Source organism: Phocoena sinus, chromosome 9, assembly GCF_008692025.1.
Source record: "Phocoena sinus isolate mPhoSin1 chromosome 9, mPhoSin1.pri, whole genome shotgun sequence".
NCBI classification, from domain to species: Eukaryota; Metazoa; Chordata; class Mammalia; order Artiodactyla; family Phocoenidae; genus Phocoena; species Phocoena sinus.
In genome coordinates, this window is record NC_045771.1 from 21417613 (window position 1) to 21443328 (window position 25716).

At 34.4% G+C, this 25716-nt stretch overlaps 1 protein-coding gene across 8 annotated transcripts in view; it reads right to left on the reverse strand.

The window, feature by feature from the left end:
• MKLN1 (muskelin 1) overlaps window positions 1-25716 on the reverse strand; it is a 215527-nt gene that overhangs the window by 69330 nt on the left and 120481 nt on the right. For all 8 annotated transcript variants that reach the window (XM_032642160.1, XM_032642153.1, XM_032642158.1 and 5 more), the window contains exons 7-9: window positions 21045-21122; window positions 18066-18131; window positions 5849-5961 (exon numbers count right to left, since the gene is read on the reverse strand). In XM_032642160.1, coding sequence (XP_032498051.1) covers window positions 5849-5961; window positions 18066-18131; window positions 21045-21122 — 257 coding nt within the window. The remainder of the gene's footprint in view (window positions 1-5848; window positions 5962-18065; window positions 18132-21044; window positions 21123-25716) is intronic.

Below are 25716 nucleotides of genomic sequence, written 5' to 3' on the forward strand. Positions count from 1 at the left end.
AGAATAGTATTTCATAACTACAAGGGTTTTATTTCACAAATGCAAAGTCAATTTTACATTTGAAAATCAATCAAGGTAATTTTCCACATTGAAAGAGTAAAGGGGGAATTCCCTGGTGGTCCAGTAGTTAGGACTCTGTGCTTTCACTGCTGGGGCCTGGGTTCAATCCCTGGTCAGGGAACTAAGATCCTGCAAGCCGTGTGGCGTGGCCAAAAAAAAAAAGTAAAAGAATAAAGGGGAAAAATACACAATCTTATCAATAAATATATTGTAGAACAAGCACTTGATAAACCCAACAAATATGCATCAGGAAGAACTCACAGCAAACTAGGAATAGAAATGAACTTCCTCAATCTGATAAACAATGTATGAAAATCCTAAATCTAATTTTCCCTTTAATGGTGAAATACAGAATGCTTTCCTGCTAAGACATGAAACAAAATAAGGATGTCTATTCTCATCTCTTCTATTTAATACTGTACTGGAAGTCCAAATCAGTGCAATAAGGCATTAAAAAATAAAATTAAAAGTTATGACAGAAAAAGAGAGTGGAAAGAAAGAAGTTAAAATTGTCTCTATTCAGAGATGACAGGACTATTTGTTTAAAACATCCTAAGAAATCAACATATAACAGAAGAGAAACCGTTAGAAATAATAAATGGACTTAGAAAAGTGACATGATACAAACAAGTTGAAAATTAAAAATGTTTAAGTTTCATTTACAGTAGCATGGAAAAACAAAATACACTGGGATCCATTCAATAAAAATAAAAAGGACCTCTAATCTGCTAACTCCGAGTGCTGGGAGGTAATGAATAAGACTGAAATAAATGGAAATTTAACCCTGTTCATGGATTAGAAGGCTCAGTATCATTAAGACATCAATTATCTCCAGATTGATTTATAGACTGAATACATTTCCAATCATAAGTCCAACAGTTTTAGAAACTGACAATATGAGTCTAAAATTTATATGAAGATGTAAAGGACCTAGAAGAGTCAAAATAATTTTTAAAAAGAAGAACGAAAGTGTCTTACATTACTTGACCTGAAGGAGTGTCATACTGGAATATGAATAGACCAAAAGATCATGGAGCAGATTAGAGTGTCCAAAGAGAGACATATACTTATATGCTCAATTGATTTTTGAGAAAGGTGCCAAAGCAGTTCAACAGGGAAAGAAGACAGGGAGCGACCAGAACTCTCATAAATTTCTGGAAGGAATATAAAATAGTACAACCACTTTGGGAAAAGCTTTAACAGTTTCATCAATGGATGCTAGAAGGGCAAAAGTTTGATGAGTAACAGAATATTTTCATAGTCTCAAAATGTCTCCTCACAAATTACTTATTAATATGGAGTGGGAAATCTGGTGAGCACCCTTCTTAACCAAGTGATCAAAGCTAACATCAGACAAACTGACATGATGTGCCTGTCCTCCTTAGGAGGATCCGATGTCCTCCACATGGCATTCCTGCTAAAAATGCTTAACCTATATCCAATCCTGGGGAAACATCAGACAGATCAAATTGAAGGATAGTCTACAAAACAATTGCCCTGTATTCTTCAAAAATGCCAAGGTCAAGAAAGACAAAGAGAAGTCAAGGAACTGTTCCAGACTAAAGGACACTAAAGAAACATGACACTGAAATGTACTGCATGATCATGAATTGAGTCCTGGGTCAGAGATAGAGGTTGGGGGTAACAGTAAGATACCTATAAAGGACATTACTAAGGCATTATTTGGGTAACTGTTTATATGTGAAAAGGGAATGCGGATTAAAGCAGCAGTTCTCAGTGCAGTCTGGGGTCTTCAGGGATTCTACAGTTATTTTCATAACAATACTAAGATAAAAAAATGTGTCTTTTCACTCTTACTCTCTTATAAGTGTATGTGATATTTTCCAGAGGCTACATGACTTTTGATATAACAACAGACTGAATGCAGAAGCAGATATGAATCTTGCTGCTTTCTATTAAGTCACAATTAAAGAGATTTAGAAAACTATAAAACAGTGCTACTTGACATATGATGGTTGTCTCAAGGAAAAGCATTTTATGCAATTGTTTGAGCTGCAAGCTGACGTAGCTGCTTTTTCCAGGAAACATGATATTTACTCAAAAGAAAACTAACAATCCAAGTACGGTTATTCAGACATTTTCTGAAAAATAAATGAAGTAAGTATGTTATCCTTGAAGAAAAACAACTGATAAAATTTGTTGCCAATAATAAAATGCATATTTTTAAGCAAATTTAGAATTTTAGAAAACTTCTACCTGACACTGCGATCTTGACACCTTCCCAACACTTAAAAGATTTTTCTAATGAGAGTGATCATATGTGGTTTGGGGGATACTGTATAATAATATGTCAACATTTGAAGACCTGCATAACTCAGGGAACCAATATTTTTCAGGTGACCAACACACTGAGCAAAAAAACAAGCATGGGTAAAAGATCCATTCAAAGAGCAACACAGATCAGTGGATTTTAATGTAACAGAATTACAAAACATTAGCTGATATGGTTTCAGAGACTACAGTGCAATTATTTTTAAGAAGCAAACAACAACTTGTCAATTTGGGGTATAAGATCAAAAAAGTACATGTGCTATTATATAAAAAGGCTACTATTAAAATAATAGTTTCCTTTCCAAGAATGTATCAATGTGAGGTCCAATCTTCTTCATATATCTCACATAAAACAACATGTTGCAAAAGATTAAATGCAAAAGCACATATGAGAATCTAGCTGTCTTCCACTAAGCTAGATATTAAAGAGATTTATAAAAATGCAAAATTAAAAATACAATTTGTCTTGAACTGATAAAAACTTACATGCATATCTACATGAACATTTAAAATAATTATTCTAAAAACTGAGCCATTCTACTATCTTTCAATCTACTACATGAGATATTAGATACATTATTTAGTCTAAGTAAATTAAAGTAAATTAAATTAATTTTGGTTTTTCTGTGTGATTCGATATTTTTATAGATTATACTCCATTTAAAGTGAGTATCAAAAAAAAAAAAAAATAAAGTGAGTATCAAATAACGGTTGTATTTCCCTGTGCTGTACAATATATCCTTGTTGCTTAATTATTTTATACATAGTAATTTTGCTTTTTAATTGCATATAATACTTTTAAAACATATGCACTGGGGTATCATCAAACAATAAAACTTGTACTTACTGGTGTAAAAAACAAAATGAAACTGTTCAATTTTGGAAGGAATGAGCATTTTGCTGGAGCCATATATCCTCATTCACTTCACTGCTGGATCAACAAAAGATTTTTAGGTATTTAAATGAAGAAAGTAGTAATAAATTATAATAAATCTGAATTCCAGTACTGGATCACTACTTTACTTATCTCTATGGACTTCAAAATAACAGAAAAAAAGTATTCTCATCAAAATAATTTCTGTATGTTCCTAGTACTAGTTTTAAATAATTATTAATTGCATTCTAAATACAACTTAGAATATTACATTAACATTACTTTTGAGGACCCCTGTAATCCATCGCCCCTTCCTGCCAAAACAGCCACTCTCCTGAATTTTGTATTTGTCATTCCTTTGCTTTTCTCCAGCATTAATTTTTTATTTAACTTATCTGAACTATTTACTCACTAAAGAGTAAGCATATGATCCACGCCTGCCTTAAGGAATTCAGAGTCTCCATAGGGAAACAGAAATGTAAACCAATCATTATAGTAACCCATTCAAGGAATGTAAGGGGTTAAGTGTTCACACCTAAGGAAGCTTCTAATTCTGGTTAGGGAAGTCAAGAAAGGCTTCAGAGGAACTGAAGTCTGAACTGTGTTTTAAAGAGTAAGTAGGCATACACTACATAAAAGCTGGGTGCACGGGAGGAGCAGCCTCTGTTAATTCCAAACTGGGAAAACACTATTACAAAGAACACAGGTGAGAACGTTGAATAATTCTAGCAACTATAAGTATGGCTAGCACATAAAGTCAAAAGATGAGGCTAGAAAAGTAGATGGGGACCAAATTATGATGAGAAATTTGAAGTTTTTACTCTAATCAAAAGGAACTAAGGTAGATAAACTTCATTATTGTTGTTGCTGTTATTACTCACACTTCCCTGTATCTATGCCCTTGGATAGTGCTGCCCATCACCCAATAACTGTGGATTTGGTCACATGACTTCTTTTGGGAAAATGGGACAATAATATATCTAATTGAGCGCTCATGTCTACTTCATCCTCCTTACAGCCCTGCCCCTACACGAGAACAAGACTCATGCTAGCCAACAGCAAGGTGAGTGGCTATGTAGAACAGAGCCAAGTAGTCTCGGAAGCTAATCTAGACTAGCTGACAGTCAGCTGACTCCCAGCACGTGAGTGAGCCCAACCAATCTACAGACTTGTGAACAGAATAAATGCTTATTACTATATGCCACTAAAGTTTTGTGGGTGCTTGTAATGTAATATATGGAATGCAATAGATAACAGAAACAGGGACTGAAGCTAACCATAGGGTTTAAGCAGAGGTGTCACATAGCCATATGTTGTTTTTTTTTTAAAGACTGTGCTAATGAATGGACAATAGACCTGGAGATCAACAATGGAAGCAAAAACTTTTAAGAAAGAAACCACAAAGTTGGAATTAGTGCCAAAAGGAATAGAGAGGAAGAAACATCTGAAACGCAATACTGAGTGCTAGAACCAGTGGAACTTTAGGCCCTAATTAGATACCCTCAATGAAGAAGAGGGAGGATTTCAGGATGAACTGTAGGCTTCTTGCAAGAATAATTACAAATAAAACTAAGATTTAAAATAGTTTAAGAGAAATCAGATATGTATTCTTTTAAGATCTGTCTTTATTTTTGTTGAGGATAAAAATAATCATTTCAGAAAATGGTACTTTAATATTGAAAAGGCAAAGGCCATTTTCACAGGGATAATAAATAGAAATCAGAATTTTAAGATCTCTTTAAAAAGATAAAAACTACCCAAATGATTAACAAAGGAACACACCAAGTAAACAAGAATCTAATTTCCTAAGATTAAAGACATAGCACCAGATTTTTAAAAAATGGCCTTCCTAGATTAAAATCAGTGGTTTTGAATTAGGTCTTTTCCTCCCCTTTTCATTTGCTACTACTACTGTTTTGTTTTAGTTTATTTTTCACCTTGTAATCTGAAATTGCTTAGAGGGAAAAGTACAATAAAAAATTCTATAATGATTAAAAAAATAATATATGAATATGTGCTTTATATCAGGGTATAATTAATTATGCACTTATATAATTCAAAAAATTAAATAAAAGAATGCCATAAATCCAAGACATCCTATTCACTATGGAAAAGCTTTATGTCTATATGTATCAATAGACAGACTCACACATGAATACATACATACAAGTTTAGTTAAAAATAAAATATACATCATTTGTGAAAACTGATAAGATAGTCAAATAGTGAGGGGCCAAAATAGTAAGATAGTGAGGAACCAAAAGCACATTTTTCCAGAGGAAATAAAAATAAGATAAATGTTCAAAATAAGAGTAGAGGTGACAAGAACATAAGAAAAATAATAGTTACACAGTTACATTTTAACTAAAGTGGTTAAAAACTAAATTACATTAGATACCCATTTCTATTTATCGCTATAAAATAGATCTGTTCATGTACCAATAGTTGAAGAACCAGGTATAGAAGCTGGAATGCAAGAATACTTACACCAAACTTGTCACCACAAATTCTTCTGCTATCACTGCTGACAGACATTTACAAAGAATACAAATCATTCAGAAAAAGAAGTGTACGACCACACCCCTATCGTAATACAGATGGATGAAAAGTCTGAGAACTTGCCTCTTTCTCAGTGTCTCTAGAGATACATGTCCATTGGTTCTCTTTCACACTGTACGCCCAGAAGTCAGCAAGATCTTGTGTTCCATCCCAGCCACCAAACAAATAAACAGTCTCTGTGAAAATTAGAAAAATATGTGCAAAAAAAATAAACTTAAGAACAAAATTTAAGTATAGGCACCAAGATCAAGCCATTGCTTCTAAGATCATTTAAGAAGGTACATCTAAGTAAACTTAAAAATGAGATTTTTAAACTGGTTAACATTCCAAAATAAATACTAGTATTTCCTAAATATAGGCATACGGAAGGGCTGCTGCAGAACCACTATCTTGAGAGATTTATAAATACAAAGGTAACTAGGAGGCATCCCCTAAGATTCAGATTCCATAGGTCCTCAGTGGGTAAAAAGAGTCAGTACTTTTAAAGTGTCCAGGAGGAAGCCTGATGTGCAGCCAGTTTAGGAGTTTCTGTGTCAGGCCACAAAAAATTTACATTTACCAGCTTCTTAACAAAGCAGCTTCAGATAGTTAAAAAAAAAGGGGGGGGCGGGGCTTCCCTGGTGGCACAGTGGTTGAGAGACCGCCTGCCGATGCAGGGGACACGGGTTCGTGCCCCGGTCTGGGAAGATCCCACATGCTGCGGAGCGGCTAGGCCCATGAGCCTGCGTGTCCGGAGCCTGTGCTCCGCAGTGGGAGAGGCCACAACAATGAGGCCTGCGTACCGCAAAAAAAAAAAAAAAAAAAAAAGGGAAAAGAAAAAAAAGAAATCCCAAAGAAATATACAGTGCAAAATATAATATAATGCTATCTAGGTACTTCTGAAAAAACTTCACATTAAAACTTCACAAAAAAACTTCACATAAAAAAACACATTAAAAAAACTTCACATTAAAATCTAGGTACTTCTGAAAAAACTTCACATTAAAATAAAAAAAAAGAAATCCCAAAGAAATATACACTGCAAAATATAATGCTATCTAGGTACTTCTGAAAAAACTTCACATTAAAACTGTTTTCTATTACAATACAAAAAACAATGGTTAAAACTAGCTGTGAGTTAAAGTTAGATATCTTAAGAATAAAGTGATGCACAGCCTTGATATTCCCATGGAAACTGGGGGAAATTTTTCCAAATATATTATGGTAGATTTAACTCCTCAGAAATAAACTTTTAAGTCATTCCAGGTATCTTGAGAATTTGGTTTCTTCTAATTCTGAAATGTCTATTATACCTATGGACTTTATCATGTGATAAAACATTTGCTCCGTGACCAGTGAAAATTTTTACCTTTCTTTATAAAATAATAGTGCCTTTCCTTTCTTCAAATATTTCTTCCCTTTGTAAATATCTTATGTCTACTTGTTATAATGCCTACCATTTTTTTAAGTTAAATATAATACATTACAGGAAAACTATAAAGCCATCTACTCTCTGACATGCCCTAGGCCAATATATGCGGAGACTGTCATCTAAATTACATCCCATCATGAAGGGTTGAAATGCACCTGGAAATATTGTAACACTACTTAAGAAAATTCTTGCCATTCATAGAGATGTCTTATAAGAGATTTTTGTCATATTTTCATATAATTTCAAACTCTAAGTGAATTTTCTAAGTGAAAGAACCTAGGGGAAATTAAAACAATGCTTCTGGATAAGAACAGACCACTGGAACAGTTCTAGCGCTAACTGGGTAAACAGGTATAGGTCACTTAACTTGCCTGGGTCCTGATTTTTTCATTTACAAACTCTCAGTGTGGTGGTAAAGTTCTTCATATATAAGTTACATGAAAACATTCTGAAGGGTGTCAAGCTTGAACAGCATTTCTACCTTTAAAACATGCACATATACACAAAATACTTTGTAGATACTAAATACCACTGATGCAATAAAAACAGTATTATTGTATGTTTCCATGTCTAACCCAGTACCTAGAACACTTTTGGCTCTATATAAATGTGAAATAATGGAAACTATTAAAAAACTGCCATCTCTCAGAAGTATAAAACAATCCATTATCATTAGTTAAGTAACATTCTGTTTCCCAAATGGCACATAGTAATGCCCAGATACTGAGAATTCTACAGGAAAAAAATTATTTTCATCTGACTTAAAAATTATTTGCCAAGGCCTCACTATAAATGCAATTAACCCCATTAAATTCTGAAGCCTGGAGAGGGAGGGGGTATATAACTAAAATAGCAATAGCAATTGACCTTTTGTTTTACAGTGTTTCTGGGCACCCTTTGGATAAGGTTACCCTGGTTCACTAACTTTAATAACCCTTCCTCTTGGGATCTGGGTTCTCAATGTTCTTTCTGAAAAGCAGGTCTCTTTGTACGCATAAATTCTCACAGCAAAGAAAACCCACATTTCCACAACAGCCTCATTGATAGCTGAGCAAAATAAAATCTGGCACAGAGCAAGCATCCCAATGGAATTAATCCAAGATGTCATTCTTGTTCGTGAATGCTCTGTGGTCCCAGTTAAAGTTTAATAGTAAAACTGAATGAATCAGATGGTAACAGGACCTTTTGACATACCTGAATGAAATGTATAACAAAATTTTAATTAAATCATTTAATCATTTAAGTTAAATCATTCAGGAATGAAATATTATCCAAACACCAGCAAAAATATTATTTAATGCATAAAGGATATCAAAAACTTTTAAAGATTATAGAAATAATCAGACAAAACTGTAGTGAGAAGAAAGTAGAAAAAAGAAAATGCTATTATTTGCAACATGGCAGTAGCTTGGTTTACGATGTCCACTCTCATGCTTATAGGTTATATAACAATTCAGGCACATCCCTAGGGCAGTATAATCCTCCTCATGCAGCAGCCCTTTCTCTGTATTTTTTCTTAAAGGAGCACAGGCTACAGAGGCTATTTCTCTCAGACTCACTGAAATGTTCACTCAACATTTTTTGAGTACTAATCTGAATTGGCAAGGCACTTTAGAGAATAAAAATAAAGAAGACATCATCCCTACCCTCAACGAGCTTACAATTTAGTGAAGAATATAAAACAAGTACATTAATCACCACAATGCAATGTAGACTCAGTGCCGTAAGAAAGGTAAAAAAGCACCATGGGGGTTCAAAAAAGGGAAGAGAATATACCAGATTGAGGAGACTCAGGAAGATTTCATGGTGACAGTGGTATCTGACCTATGCATCAGAAAGTGGCTTTGCTGGTAGAATGAAGGAAAGAGAAGAGGACTTTTCAAGCAGGGTGAAAAGTAAAACAAGGGTACAGAGACAGAAAAACACACAAAAAGTGTTTTAAAAGACACAGAATCTAAAGTCAGGCAGATCTTGGATGGAACTGCAGCTCTATCACCACAGCTGTGTGACCAACACCAAATTCCCTAACCACTGGTTTCCTCAGCTCTAAAATGGCACAGAGTACCTATCTCCTAAAGCTACCATGAGAATTAAATAATGCATGCACAGTGGTGAAAACTGTGTGGTGAATAAACACACTGTTCATTTTAAAAGAACAAAAAAAAGTAGTGGAGTGGAGGTTAGTTAAAAAGACAGGTAGTGGCCACATCATGAAATGGGTTAAATGACAATATAAAGGTTTTGAACTCGACTCCACAGACAGTACAGTATTAAATAGCAACAGAAGATTTTAAGCAGAGATGTGACATGGTCAGATCTGAACTTGCAGCATATAGGACTTACTGAAAAGGAGGAGCCAGGGAAACAGAAAGATCGGAAATAAAGTGACCAATAATAGCCTGTGTTCAAGATATCAAACCAATTTCATTCTCAGAGACTAAATGAATCAATCACCAATCAATCAATCAGTTATTACTCAGGCCACAAAAGCTAAAATGCAACCAGTCTTTTTTACAGGTCTTTTTTCGTATCAGTACTAAATAACCCCTACAACTACTTACTACCAATAGTACTAATCTATAAATCTTATATACACTAAGAAAAAGGTAGAAATGTTAACACATCAGTATCTTCACACCATTTTGCACAAAGAAGTAGGCTTTTTATTTTATGAGCCCAACTGCAATATCTATCCTCCTCCTCTGATTCTTAGGGGTAAATCAGACTATGCTGATTGCATAATCCTCCACAAGATGGCACACTATTTTCGTAATTAAATCCATCCTTCCACTTTGAAATAGTATAGGATGCATATACTATGCACTGACATAACATGGGCCCAACCTTAGATAAAATTCAAGTGTCAAAAAGAAGAGGTAGGTGGAGGGTTACTAGGCTTGTAAAAGAGGTTAGCTTAATTCCTAGTTTAATGTAGACCCTAAGAGAAAAACAAATGAAATTTAAAAAAAAACTTTTAAGAAACACAAATTTATATTCAAAATAAAAATGAACCCTGTCAGGACATTTAGTTTAAGAGTTTAATCCTTCTGAAAGTGTAGTTAATAGGACATTAGATTGACATTAGAATTTTTGAAGGGAAGAATAAGTTAGAAGGGGAAAGATATTTTATATGCTCTTTAACCTTACCTTCTTTAGCCATTCCCCTGAACTCTCAAAACCCAGCAGATTATCAACTGGATTCATCTGTCTCTCTTTTTAAAAAGAGCTATATTTCTTTCTTTTTTTTTAATTGGTGAATTTTTGTGTAGCTTTTTTTTTTTTTTAGTTAATTTATTTATTTTTGGCTGTGTTGGGTCTTTGTTGCTGCGCGCAGGCTTTCTCTAGTTGCCCTGAGCGGGGACTACTCTTCCTTGCAGCACACGTGCTTCTCATCGCTGTGGCTTCTCTTGTTGCGGAGCACGGGCTCTAGGCGTGAGGCACGCAGGCTCAGTAGTTGTGGCTCATGGGCTCTAGAGAGCAGGCTCAGTAGTTGTAGCACACGGGCTTAGTTGCTCCGTGGCATGTGCGATCTTCCTGGACCAGGGCTCGAACCTGTGTCCCCTGTATTGGCAGGCGTATTCTTAACCACTGTGCCACCAGGGAAGTCCCGAGAGCTATATTTCTTACATAAGGCTATGATTACAAAACTAGAGACTGATCTTTTGGGTGAATTCAACATATGGTTGTAATTTCCCTGCTAAAAGGTTGTATTTTCTGCCTATGACAATATACTTTGTATTAGGGCTATATTTTAGAATTCCTTTCTAATAACTGTATGAAAGAAAAAAATTCGTGTCATACGTAGCTACAGAAATACAGCCATATGAATATATTTGTATTTAAAAACTAAAACCCATGTTTACCTACTTTCTTCAATAGCTTCTTTAAAGAATATCAAGAAAAACCATTATGTGGCATTAAAAAAAAAAAAGAAAGCATGTTACATATAATTGGTACAGTCAGAGAGGTTCAGATTTCCACAGAACGGTTCTTTCAAGTGACAAGCAACTTCTTTTATAGATACCAAACACTGGGATTTTGCCTAAATCTTACTACCTATTCTGCTTGAGAGAGAGAAAAGGGCTGGTACCGTAGGTTCTTAAAATTCAATGAGAGTTGAACAAAGAATTGCCTGGTACCATGGATATTTTAAGTTTTCATCTGGACAGACTTCCACACTGAAGCAAAATAGACATGCCTTTTTCTCTATTTGCCTTATTTTACCCAGAGTTGAAACCCAATTCAGAGTTGAATAACCTAAGTAGAGAAATGCCAGGTATAGGAATAAATCAGTAAAATTGACATACACTCCCAAGTAGGACAAAATACTACATTCCTTCTCTACTACATTCAATACAATACTACATTCTTCTCTGGTAAGAATAATAGAATTCACTTAGGATAGAAGAAAGCTTTGAAAAATCAGAGTAAAATTTATGCCACCATGTACTTTTTAAAATGGTGAGTCTATCCTTAGAGCTGTAGCAAAATGAAAAAAATATCTACAGACTGAAAAAGGAAAAGAAAATTCAGGGACTATTAATTTTTAATATTTAAGAAAACAAGATAAACGAAACACTGGGAAGCAATAATTGCTTCGAAATACAAGTCACTTTAAAAGAAGCTGAAATGAGCTCTATGAAGTTTCAGTCTAGTGAAATACCTGGCACATTGGAAGCACTCAATAAATGTTAGCAATTATTAGGTCAGCTATTGTTCCTCACTCTTTATATCTGCAATAGCTTTTAATAAGGATGTAAAGGAATCAACTATGTTTTTCAATTTCACTTTATGCTATTTTATAAGTGAAGTGATATGCTTTATTAGTATTTATGTATTTAAAATTTGCTGAGGTCTCAGGACTTAGCCCTCACAATCTACTGTATTTTCTGTTTTCACCTATCATACCTGAGATTTTCACTGTATCTTCCGCATTAGAAAACTAAGAACCACTATAGTAACAGCAGCAAAAACATGGGCTTTGGAGCCAGACAGTCCTACAGACCTGTGTTCAAATCCCAGCTCCACAGCCCTGGACACAGCACGACCTATTCTGTAAAATGAAGGTATCTACCTTTTCAGTTGTAAATGAAACGTATGAACATATAAAAGTGCTAATCGCAACCTCTACATGTAGTAGGTATTTAATAAATATTATTACTCCTCAGGTTAAAAATAAAAAGTTTTAGTCTAGTGAAGATGTTCTTAACTCGTTGATGATCTGAATTCATGGATTCTCTTCCAGAAAAATGTACATACAAAGAAAATTTGTATATAACTTCAACAGATTAAGAGCCCTTGCTTAGGAAACCTTCAAATTGCATATTTAAAATAAGGACTGGGCTTCTCTAAACTGTATTTCACTACTTAGGCACCAACCTTATAAAGACAGAACTTCCAGTTTCTTCAAATTCTACTTAGGGAAAGTCACTCTACTACTAAATTAACCTAATCCTTAACGAAAAAGTTCTTAAAATGAATTTTAATATTGTTTCCTAAAAATCTAAAAGTATATTTATCCCTTCCTTTCTAAAACATATACAAAAGATGAAACAATTATACCAAAATACTATTGGTTAGTTAGAACGTGGAATTATGAGTGAGATATTTTTTCCCTCAACACAGCACTGCTTTTCATGTTGTTTTAAATTGCTTTTCAAAAATTTTTCAATTGTTTAAAAATATTTCCACTGTGAGATTCCGTCAAAAAAACAAACACAAAAGAAAGATCTCTAAATTTACATCAAATTCTCTCAGCAGAACTAATCAGTATATATTTGTAGATTAATATAAAAATACATATTATATAAATAATATATATTGATACTTACATATAAGACATTATTTCATTTAACTCTCACAGCAACTTAATTTATTATTCCTGTTTTTATTGTCATTATAACTCATTCAAGATCAAACAAAAAGTCGGTGGTAAAGTCAGGATTGAAATCCAGATATGTCTCTCTCTCTCTCTCACACACACACACACTTCCTTCCCACACACTCAACCTCCAACCACTATATTTAATTGTTATATCAGTAAGCCTGGACTAGAAAAGGTTCTTTCAGAGACTTAACAAGAAATACAACTTTGAAGGTAATTAAAATCAACCTGATGATAGCAGTTATAAGACTCTGGTACATAAATGATAAAATAAAAGTATATGAAACCACCTTGGTAAATTATGCTATTAATAATTTTACAATAGAAGCAGAATTTCTAGAGAAAAAAATCCCAAAGATATCCCAGATTCTGCTCCTACTCCTATTAAATTCAGAAAGCACCGGGCTTCCCTGGTGGCGCAGTGGTTGAGGGTCTGCCTGCCGATGCAGGGGACATGGGTTCGTGCCCCAGTCCGGGAGGATCCCACATGCCGCAGAACGGCTGGGCCCGTGAGCCATGGCCGCTAAGCCTGCGCGTCCGGAGCCTGTGCTCCACAACGGGAGAGGCCACAACAGTGAGAGGCCCGCGTACCAAAAAAAAAAAAAAAGAAAGCACCAACTGTTACCCTAAAAAAATGCAAAGTCTACATAACCTTTAATTTTTCTACCTAGATTCCAAGGTAATAAGAACTACAGCTTTAAGGAAATATAGTCTATATACTAGAAAAGAACAAACAGAATCACCAGAAAATTTAAATATATTAGAGTATAACCAATAACATAAATTCACCTCAGAAAAATATTAGCATATTACAACAAATGACATCATGACACAATCCAGTCATCAAGGTTTAAAGCAATATCAGAGTGTAGTTTCCAAGTAAATATTTTTCTTTCAACTCGAAGGAAAATGGATTTTAAAATTTTGATTCAGTTCAACAAATATTCAGTACACACTTACTCCATACCAGGCTTTGCGGCCATAAAAATCAATAATGCAAGATTCTTGTTATTCCCCTGTCAATAAGAATATTGGGGATGGGAAGTAGAAAGGAGAAAGCTGAATAGAGAGGAATGGGATACATAACACCTACACAAGCAACTCTAAAACAATCTGGAAATCATTATAGTAAAAATAATAGTATGAACAAAGTGCTATGTAAATACAGAAAGGGAAATGATTATTCTGCCTGGACCTGTCTTCCTGAACCCCAAACAATATATCTAACCGCTTACTTGACATATCTATATACTTGAATGTCTAACTGGTATCTCAACCTGTCTAAAAACAAGTTGCTGAACAACCCACCATATTTAATCCACTTGCTTTACCCATCTTAGGGAAAGGCTATACTATTTTCCCAACTACTCAGGTCAAAACCTTGAGTCATTCATTACTCGTTTCACTCACACCTCATATCCAATCCATCAGTAAATCCTGTCAGCTGTATGTGACATCTTCAAAATACATCCCAAATCTGACCAATTCTCAACACTGTGATCACCACTCGAGTAAAAGCCAATGCTATCATCACTTCTCTGGTAAGGAACTGCCTCGTTAAAGGTCGCTCTGCTTCTGCCCTTCACCCAATTTGTTTTTTGTTAAAATGCAAAGTCAGTAACATTTCTCAAAACCCAACAATATTTTCCTTTAATCATCTCACTATGAGTAAAGGTTAAAGTTCTTACAAAAGAACTCAACACAACTGCCCCTCACTACCTCTCTGACTTTATCACCTTTACTCTCTTCCTCACCCACCTTATATCTAGCAACAGATAATCTGGGAAAAAAACAAGAGTAGAGGAAAGGTGGGCAAGAGTTTACTTTGGAAACACTATTATTTCAACAATGAATACCACTTACACAGAGCAAGGAATTTCATTTGAAATTTTATATGAATACCAGCAGTATTTACTTACCATGTAATGTCAAAACTTGAGAAATATTTAACCCTTTAAAAAATATATAGGTAATGAATCTTCCCAATAAACTCCACAAAGGCAGACAAAAATATTACATACCATTTCAAGAGTATTATGGGCCTCCTTAAAGCCCATTCATGAAGCCTCATCTAAGAAAACAAGGAAATACTAAAAAGGATAGAGCATGGTGATAGAAAGGAATATAGATAGCAATGGTTAACTGAAACAAAAGAGTTGGAATGCCAGGGTATGGCAGTTACTAGACTTTTGAATGGCATTTTAAAAATTCCTTTTGTTTTCTCTTGATATATCAGATTCCTGGATTACCCACCCTCACAACCAGACACGTGTTTAAACTTAACCTAAACCACTATTCTAGAGTCTTATGAAAGTTCAAAGCTTTTTCTGACTTGGTTGACTCCTAGGGCATCTTTCCTTACATTTCTCTCTGCTTCCAGACACCTGAATCCTCAGAAGCTGCATTTCTCCTCTATCTCAATCTGGATCCCAACCCTAACTGCATCACCAGTTCATTTATATATATTTATAAAGAATTCCATACCAATATGTTTTACACACCATCCCTATAACTCATACTCCCTATTACTCATATAAAGGATCATCTGAATGTGGTTAAACCCCTTCAACTTCACCGTTCACATAGTACTGTTTCCACACTATAAGTGGTAATGGTAACATACTGACCATCAAGCTCACTTGAGTTATGGACAACTTTATATTAACTATCATGATTATTTAGTTTTACCAGACTTTAAATTTTTGGTTCCTGTTAAAGGCTCAAAATCTCATTTAATCATCACACATGGACCTAAATAAAGCTTGACCCAGCATTCAGAAAGTTTGGGGGGGGGGTGGGAAAATAGCACTGAAACAGACACAAAATGGCTCTAAATAAAAGCCATTGATGGCTAAGTCCCTAAATTTCCTATAGTAGAAATATTTGCTTTAAAATATATTCACAAAGTACTTTTATTACATTTTTATCAACTAGTGCTCATACAGAAGTATGGATACTGATCAATTTTTCATTGTAGACCTTTGTCAACCTATAATAAAGCCTCAGAAACTATGAGAGATTATGCCTTTAATGATTCCATCTGGAATATATCCCATGCCTATAATAAGTCATTCTTATTTACAATGACTTACTTTAAGTCATTGCTTTCTTATAATTATTGTTTCTAAAGCAAACCAAGTAAATACTGAAACAACCCTTTTCCTCTCCTTGAAATATTTTTTTAAAGGGAATGGGGATAAGGACCTTGAGTCTGCTGAAACCCTGCCCTTAATGCATAAAACCAAGATATTACAGAAAAATATGTGGACCTTTATCACTATATGCTGTAAGTATTTTACTTAAAGGATCTCTGACCTGAAAAGTCAGCATTTAATCGTCAATGACTCTGCTCACACAAAGTTCTGTCAGGATATTTGCCTATTATTTGAATCTTCTCATTTTCCATTCTCAAATATCATGGATTACAAAAAAAGAGAAAAACTTCCTCTTTTCTTACACATTTATTTTACCTATTTTATACAGTCCATATTCCATAATAAGCAACACAGTAAGCACTATGAAAATTCCTTCTGCTCCCTGATAAGGTGAACTTTAAATGTTAAAGTAAACCACATTACTTTCGCATTTAAGGAAAACAGCATTTTGTCTAGAAAATTAAAGTAGCTTTTCAACACTCTTTTTTAGTATTTTATTAGCAATTAAAAAAAAGAATTTAATAATATTTTCATCATGACTGAGAAAAAGAAGAACAGCATTATAAATTCCACTGTATGTTCAAAAGAGGAGAAAAGCTACTGTGGACAATTTAAACACAAATTTTCAACTCTTTTTTTATACCGTATTTAATTTTGGATTAAAAAAACCAATTTCTGTATAGATCCAGTTCTTTGAGAAATAAGCATGTGCATATTTACTGAACTCTCAGGTAGAAAAAAAGATGCTTAGGACTCTACAGCTGAGTCAAGCCTATTTTTGTGGGAAGGAAGGGGTCTGGGAAGAGGGGCCAAGATAAGGAAAGCAAATTCCTATGCCTCAAAATGAACCTTTTCCAAAGAGACCCTAATAATACTCCCAAACAAACTCATAGGTTACTACACAAATTTAGCAGTTAATTGTAAATATTATAATTCCTCCTTTTACTTATGAAACATTTGTGAAAATACATTAATGCCTAGATGATTATTATCTTCATTGCAATAATCTTAGTAATTATAATGAGTCAAAAAAACCTTATTCCTGAAGCACTATTGTCAGCATAATACAATAATAGAACAGAGTTTTTATTACACTTGGAAAAAGTAAAATATTATTTGGGTGGATACTGGCATTGTATGTGGTAAAGTTTTCTAAAACCAAATAATAAAATAAAATTATACAAAATTCTTGGTATTATTTGCTTTTCAAGATGGTAGTTTGAAACCTATTATAATTTTAGCATTAACCTCTAAATATAATGGTATTTAAGCTGTTCTAGGCTGTAGAAACCTAAGCAAAATTTTCAGTACCAAGCTGCAGAATAAAATTAAAAAGAAGACTAAAACAAATTATTTATAGGCTTGTGGACAGTGTTTAGCAATTTATGCATCTACCAACACTTAGGCTACTTAATTTTATATTCTCTCCCTCTAAAATATATCTTAATTCTCTTTTACTGCAACAATTCCCATATTACGGCATTAAAATATAAATGCACTAAAAATCCAGAAATACTCCACAGTATACTATGGAAATCAAACACATATAAAACTACACAGACACACACACACACACACGGCTCTAAAGGGCTGCACGTTACATTTCTTTTAGGTTATCTAATTTCATTTGTGCAGCAGCCTCCCCTCCCTGACGTGCCATTGCCTAGTTTAGGTTATTACCTGTAGATAATGGCTATTTTCTTTGCTACTTGGTTATGGCCAATGACATTTAACTTGGTAAGGAATGGAAAGAAGTACATTTAAGAGTACCTGATATTCAAATGTATAATTTTTTTAAAGAATTTGCTTTCCATTCCAAGTAGTCCTCACCTGTTTGAACATCAATAACCATCTGATGGCCTCCTCTCATTCCTGGTCGGTTATCTTCTCCATCACCTGAAGTAGAAACAATATTTTCTTTAAAGAAATACCACAGAACAACTGCATATCCAGAGTAACTTCATTCATAAGTCTGTAATGAGTAGTGAGAATAAGACACACTTATTCTTTCAATATTAAGAATAAGAGGACTCGTAAGAGACATAATATGACATAACTAAGTTTATAATAATTATCTTGCTCTTTTTTTCTAATTGCTTTCAGGCTCTTAATGCAACTGGAAGCTACTTTCAACTTATTTAGGACCAATGCCATAAATCAGCAAAGACACAGGATATTCCACAAAAACGTAAAATCTCTAAACTTGTGAAGTGACAAAGTGAAGATGGAAAACAATCATGGAACTAGATCACAGGTCTATAACTCCAGGCATGGTTTATTAGTATAATGAGCAGTTTTAAAGTTCATAAAACCAGCTACTGAAAACTAAGATGCTATCAAGTTTTACACTAATGATAATTTCATCACTGTATTAATTTTGTGCCAATATTTCAAAAATCATCTCCCACATAATCTACCAACTATTTTATTTGAGTAGTACTGTCTGACAAAATGTAAGATTTGCTTCCCTTTCATTCTTATTTACATCACAAAGCTTAATAGGCAGGTTTAAATATAATCAGTGAAAATTTTAAACCTCTGAAGAAAAAAACTATTGTTTAACTTATATTTATCTTATTTTATATCAGATCTTTTATATATAACTTAATTTCAATGGTTCAAAAGGTTACAGGATTCTAATGCCTTACTTGATGGAAACCAGAAAACCTGAGGTTTTCTTTGTAACTCTCCCATTAACTGAAATACATTACTTTAGGTAATAACTTTCCCTGTATCAGCTTTCTCCTATGTAAAATAGGGAACACCCAATTTTTTTTTAAATTGTGTTTTTTAGGTAAAGGGCATTTTTATTTTTATTTTTTATTTATGTATTTTTTGGCCATGCCATGTGGCATGCGGGATCTTAGTTCCCCAGCCAGGGATCAAACCCATGCCCCCTACACTGGGAACCCAGAGTCTTAACCACTGGACTGCCAGTGAAGTGCCTGGAACATCCAAATTTTTACTAATTCCACAGGGGTATTATGAAAAAGACTGAAATACCAGTTCTTGTATATTATAGATAAGATGCAAAACTGAAGCCGTATTCAAGCCCTAATCATTCAAAAGTTTCCTGCAAATTCTTTCTCCTTTTTAACAGCTAGGTTTAGAATTTATAACTCATTATTGTTGAAGTTTCACCCTTTTTTTCCTTCTTCCCCCAATTAGTAAAGTCAGTATTACCATTTTCAAGAACAGATTAAGAGAGAATTCCCTGGTGGCACAGTGGTTAAGAATCTGCCTGCCAATGCAGGGGGACACGGGTTCAATCCCTGGTCTGGGAAGATCCCACATGCCGCGGAGCAACTAAGCCCGTGCGCCACAACTACTGAAGCCCGCGTGCCACAACTACTGAAGCCCGTGTGCTCTAGGGCCCGCATGCTGCAACTACTGAAGCCTGAGCGCCTGGAGCCCATGCGCTGCAACGAGAAGCTACCGCAATGAGAAGCCCGTGCACTGCAACGAAGAGTAGCCCCTGCTCACTGCAACTAGAGAAAGCCCGCGTGCAGCAATGAAGACCCAATGCAGCCAAAAAAAATAAATAAATTTTAAAAATAGGGACTTCCCTTGTGGTGGTGCAGTGGTTAAGAATCCAGCTACCAAGGTGGGCGACAGGGGTTTGAGCCTTGGTCTGGGAAGATCCCACATGCCGCAGAGCAACTAAGCCCGTGTGCCACAACTGCTGAGCCTGCTGCACTCTAGAGCCCGCAAGCCACAACTACTGAACCCATGCGCCGCAACTACTGAAGCCCGCGCACCTAGAGCCCATGCTGCACAACGCAAGAAGCCACCGCAATGAGAAGCCTGCGCACTGCAACAAAGAGGAGCCCCCACTTGCCGTAACTAGAGAAAGCCCGCGCGCAGCAAGACCCAACGCAGCCAAAAATAAATAAGTAAAATAAAAATTTAAAATAAAAAATAAAGACAGATATTTGATCATTAAAAAAAAGAACAGATTGTCAGTATGTTTGCATTTTATATATTTAATCCATTATTTTTCAAATATAATAGTCTGCTACAACATGCACTTCTGAAGAAAATTACCTCATATATGACTGATAAAGCAGGAAAATGATGCTTATATAACTCAGAAATCATGGAGGTTCATAAGCAATTTTCTCCAGTATATTAATGTTTAACACTATTTGAGGAAAGCTTTCTCACACTTAAAATGAAGGCTTTAGCAATGTATGAAGACCACAGGAGGTGTTCTTCAGCTTGAGGGTCTACAGCTCAAAGAAAGCAGCATGAGCCCTAGGGTTTAAAGCTCCAAAATCACTGTGATGCTCAATATAAATGCCTATATTTAACTGTACTAGTATTTATTTTTATTAGAATTGTTACTTTTTATTATTAGTATCTGGTTATATTATTAGTTTTTATCATTAGTTTTTATTATTAGTATCTGATTATAAAGTTCCACAGATTTAGAATGGTTTGTCCCATTTCCACTTCTCTCATAAGCCCTATTAGCTTTTGTGAGCAATTCTGCAGAACTTAAGGTTTTTCAGGGACACGTTTGGGATTACAACACAATAGCCTATAATTTTATAGCGTCTCTATAAAAGCAGTTTATGATGGTATTATGTGTAAAAAATGCCCAACCTTCTGTTATAGCAATAAAAAAAAAAGGTTTAAAAGAAAAATTTAATATAATAAACTTCCTCTGCCATCTAGTTGAGGAACCTATGTCTTGTTTTAAACACCTGCTTTTCGTTAATAGGGTACAGTGAAACTTGAGCTACCTTCGGATACATGAAACTGGGACATTAAAGAAAAAGCACCCACAACCTAGAAGGTAGGACTTACCTTTGGTACTTTTGGGAATGATTTGACTCCATCGTGGCTTATATTCCTGTTGACTGATATACTGATTGAACAAGCCATCTGCAAATATCAAAGAAAGAGAGAATTACACCCTAACAGCTTACACTTTTTATTACAGCAAAAAAGACCAAAATGTAGAAGCCTACATTAAAGAAAATTACTAATATGTCACTAATACAATAGCACATTTTCATAAAATATGTGTCAGTTCAGTTTTTATGCTACCTCAAATATAAGTAGCAAAGTATTAGTTGACACAACCATGTAAACGAATTGTTTTAGTGGCAGCTCATACTAAGCTTACTAAGTTTCCCCCATTTTTGTACTACTATACAAAAAAGCTAGAGAAGGAAATGGGAGCTCCAACAACTTTGGTCTAGGCCCTTGTATTTTCAGGAAAAAAAACAACTAATCCTTTAAAGTGAAAATACCAGTTTTAGGGTTTTCTTTGAGTACAAAACTACATAGAGATAAAAGCACCAGTAATAGTATATTTATTGAATACTAAATGTTAGAATCTGTGCTATCTTACTTATCTGATTTAATTCTAAAAAACAGCCTTATGAATTGGGCATTATCATCTTCATTTTACAGATGTGGAAGTGCATATTTAGAGAAATTAATGAATTTAACCCAAATCACACAGCTCTTGAGTAGTGGGGCTGGGACTCATGTTTCACTATGCTTTACTTACTTCATTAATAAATTCTAAATCTCCTTCTTAAGAGGAGTTGTTACAGTACAGTAACTAGTTGTTACACTAGGTACTACTATGGTCATGGGGACTGAACTCCCCACATATATCCATTCTACCCCAAATTATTATCAAGTCCTAATCCTGTGCCCCTCAACAAAGATTAGTTTAAGAATGGTATGAAACCCAATTCTGGCTAATGAAACATGAGGATTTCTGGCGGGGGTGGGGTGGGGGGGCCTTCAAGGAAATGTTTCCTTACTTTTAAATGACTCTACAGAGAAGAAGAATGTACTTTTGTTCCTCTGGAAATGTTCAGAATCTGTATGCAAATGTACATTCCTGCTACAGCCCATTTGTAGAGGTCTGATAATGAAATCAACTCTATAATGATGACAGGGCAGAGAGAGATTAAGAAACTGGGTCACTGAACTGACTAACCATGAAATTTACCTCATCTCTGGACTTCTTGTTATATGATAAAATAACATTTCCTTACTTTTTAAACTAGGGTTTTCTTTGACATGAACCCAAACAGATTATAATTTATAGAGTTACCCTTACTATAAATTCTGTCATTTGACTCTGATTTCAATCTGAATAAAGGATTCCCTTTTGCTTCATTTAGTCACTGAAAGCAAATACTTTTCCAAAGAATTTATAAGTAAAACTGTCTGTTCTCTGTGACTTGTATACTTGCCAGAGACTGCATAATTTACAAAAACCTCCCTAATCTCTTTCTTTTCTGGGTAATTATGAAACTCAGTGGTAACCACACCCTTCAGCTTTCAAGTCTTTCCAGATGGCTTTAACTGAAAACCTCTATCCCATAAACTCATCTAGTTTCTTTTTTCTTTGCCCGTGGGACTTTAAAAAATTCTTGCAAAAAAGAAAGTTCTCTCCTCTTAAATTAGCACTCACAAATTAGCATTTATGTTTTAATTGTTAAAGTAAGGGGGAACAAGTGGATTCACAACTTATTTTAGTGAGAGTGTTTCTATCATATCACCTACTCCCGCATGGGCTTTTCTGACAATTCTTGCCCCATCCAGCCTACTCTGGCCAATACTGGTTTCCCATTACAAGAGCTGGAAATCTTTTCTTTTTTCAGATAAAATGTTGTGGGGCTCCTATTAATAGTAATGATAAGATGATAATAAAATATTAATCATAAATTTAGTATTATATAGAAGTAAAACACAGTAATTAAATTTTATTCCATTTTGTGAAAGGCACATAAAAGTTAAATGATCCTTTTTAAAAACCTTAAACAGAGAAGATAAAATTAATCAATATAAACAATGATTTTAAAATATTAATTCCACATAATGGCTAACTGAAGAGAGAGAGAAAAAAGTAAAGATGGGAGTATATGGAGATGGGTAGAAAACTGAGGGAGATAAGAAAACTCAAGACATGAAAAATACAAAGCAAAAATAGAGACAATTAGAAAAGTAATAAATTTCATACTTTTTAATAGTGCCCAATTGCCATATTACTAAAGTGTCCCATACTAGTTAGTTACATGACTTTTGATAAGTCAAACAAGTTCCTCATCTGCAAAACTGGTGTTTAAGAGTTGGATAGGGCCTGAGGTTCCTTCCACACTGTGGCATACTAGGGTCCCACCACTGTTAGAACCAATATATTTACTCGAACTGTGTGTGTCTGGCTGATCCCACCTATGTTCATCTTAGAAAAGTCTCCATCTCCTCTTTCTCCTTAAGTCTTCTGTGACTATTCTGAAAAAGAAATCACAATCCACTGGGGGAAATTCTTCGAAGAGCTCTTAAGGCAGTAATCACAGGAAATAATCTGACGGATGACCCCATTCCTGATCTTTAAAGTCATTCTGAACACTGCAGGTAAAATTAAATTCTCTAACTGTTTCTTCAACTAATCCTTCTATTCCCACTCTTAACTAACCTGAAAAACTTACAAATACCCTACCCATCAAGAGCTTCACAGTTTCTCTTCTATCAAACACAACTGTCCTATGAAAATATTGTCAGGAATTTTCAAGTAAAAAAAGCAAACTCTCAAACATTATACCATTTTTGTAAAATCATTCTGTAAACACACAGATGAAAAGAAAAAACACTGACATACATCAAAAAGTTAAAAGTGATTTTCTTTGGTTGGCAGGATTAGGATGATCGTGATTTTTGGTTTTGGTTTTTGCCTTTGTACTTTTTTGTTTTCCCAATTTTTTTGCATTGAACTCTATTATTACCGGAAGAAAGGTCACAAAACAACTAGATATGTGGAATTCTTTTCTAAACTTTGGAAAAACTTCGTAACATATTGTTATTACCAATATAAACCATTTTCACATACTTTGTTACCCCTAAAATGTCTCTTCTTCACAGGTCACTAGACACATTCACGTTTCTACAAGCAGTGCTTTGTACACTGACATTAGCTGTTTTAACAAGGACAAAGAGAGCTAAATATGCACAAAGGACTTATGATCAAGCATGCAGAGGAAATTACTTCCAAAATTTAAACACTAAGTAATCCAAACTTAAAATATTAGAAATTATGATGATTTTACACTAGATACAATTAATCCTCTCTTGAATAATGACAGTTAATAGCATAACATCAGAGATGCTCAGTATATAATAAATGCTTAGAATGGAAAAAAGAGCAGGGGGTGGAGGGACTTTCCCAGCCACATGGTTGACATTTCCTTTGAGTCATCTTAATCTTACTAAGTTCCTTACATTACAACAAACTGTACATAAAACTTCTACCTCCAATAAAGCACACTCCTAGTACATAATGGCACCCTGACAAGTCACACCAATCTTGTACAGTAGTCAAGCAAACATTAAAAAAAAATTGCTTGGCGAACTTTTTGCCTCCTTCTGTCTCAAGTAAATTCCTTTTCTCTTCACTAGTCTAAAGTTCACACAATTCTCTTTGATATCTCTTACTTTTCCTTGGAGACTATTAGAAAACCTGAAGAAAATGATTTCAATATAGCATTATCAAATCTGGAAGTAACTCTCTAAAAAGATCTTACCAAAGAAGAAAGAGTTGACTTTTATTGCACACTTACTGTGTGCAAGACATCACAAAGGTTAATTCATTTACTCCTTAAAATAAATCTACACAATGGTCATTATTAATTATTGCTAAGATTAGAAAATCAAGGTTCAGAGAAATTAATATCATGCCCAAAGACTCTAAACAAAAGGTATAAAACCCAATTCCAAAGTCTAAAATCTTTTCAACTCTTCATAGAATGCATGTAAATAAATATAAACACACAAATAATAGTTTTTAAATTACAATCTAAGATTACACACTATAATAACAGACAGAAAAATTTACCTATTCAACAGCACTTCAATAGACAGCAAAATTTACCTATTCAAAAGGAAGACTGGGAAACATAACTCACCATACCAGATCATTCTACTGCAATATTAAACTGATTATAATAGAAGAGGGATAAAACTAAAACAGTTGAAATATATTATAGTTAATTATAATTTAAAGGAAAAAATGTAATCTCCCTCTTAAATAAAGACCTACTGGTAACTGTGGCTAAAGTTTACTTTTTATGTTTCGTTTCTTCTCTGGAACACTGGTTTGTCACTACTCCAGATCACTTTTTTACCTTAAGTATTCATTCATCTGGAAGTTGTTCCAGACAACAAATGGCTAGTTTGAGAAGCTAGCTGTTCTACCAAAAACCAAAATAAAAACAAAAACAAAACAAAACACCTCTTTTGGAGAAATCCTGGCTTACCATAAGACACAAAAGCTAGAAACATAAACTCCAGCCCTCTCACACCTCTCTACACTACTATTCAACTCTATTTAATTAACTTCTTGATACTTTCATTTTATAATATTAAACCATCTAATCACTCAAAATAAAAAATGACTTAAACTATGTTGTACTTTGCAGAGAAACATGATAAATTAAAGATTACCCTCATTTAATCT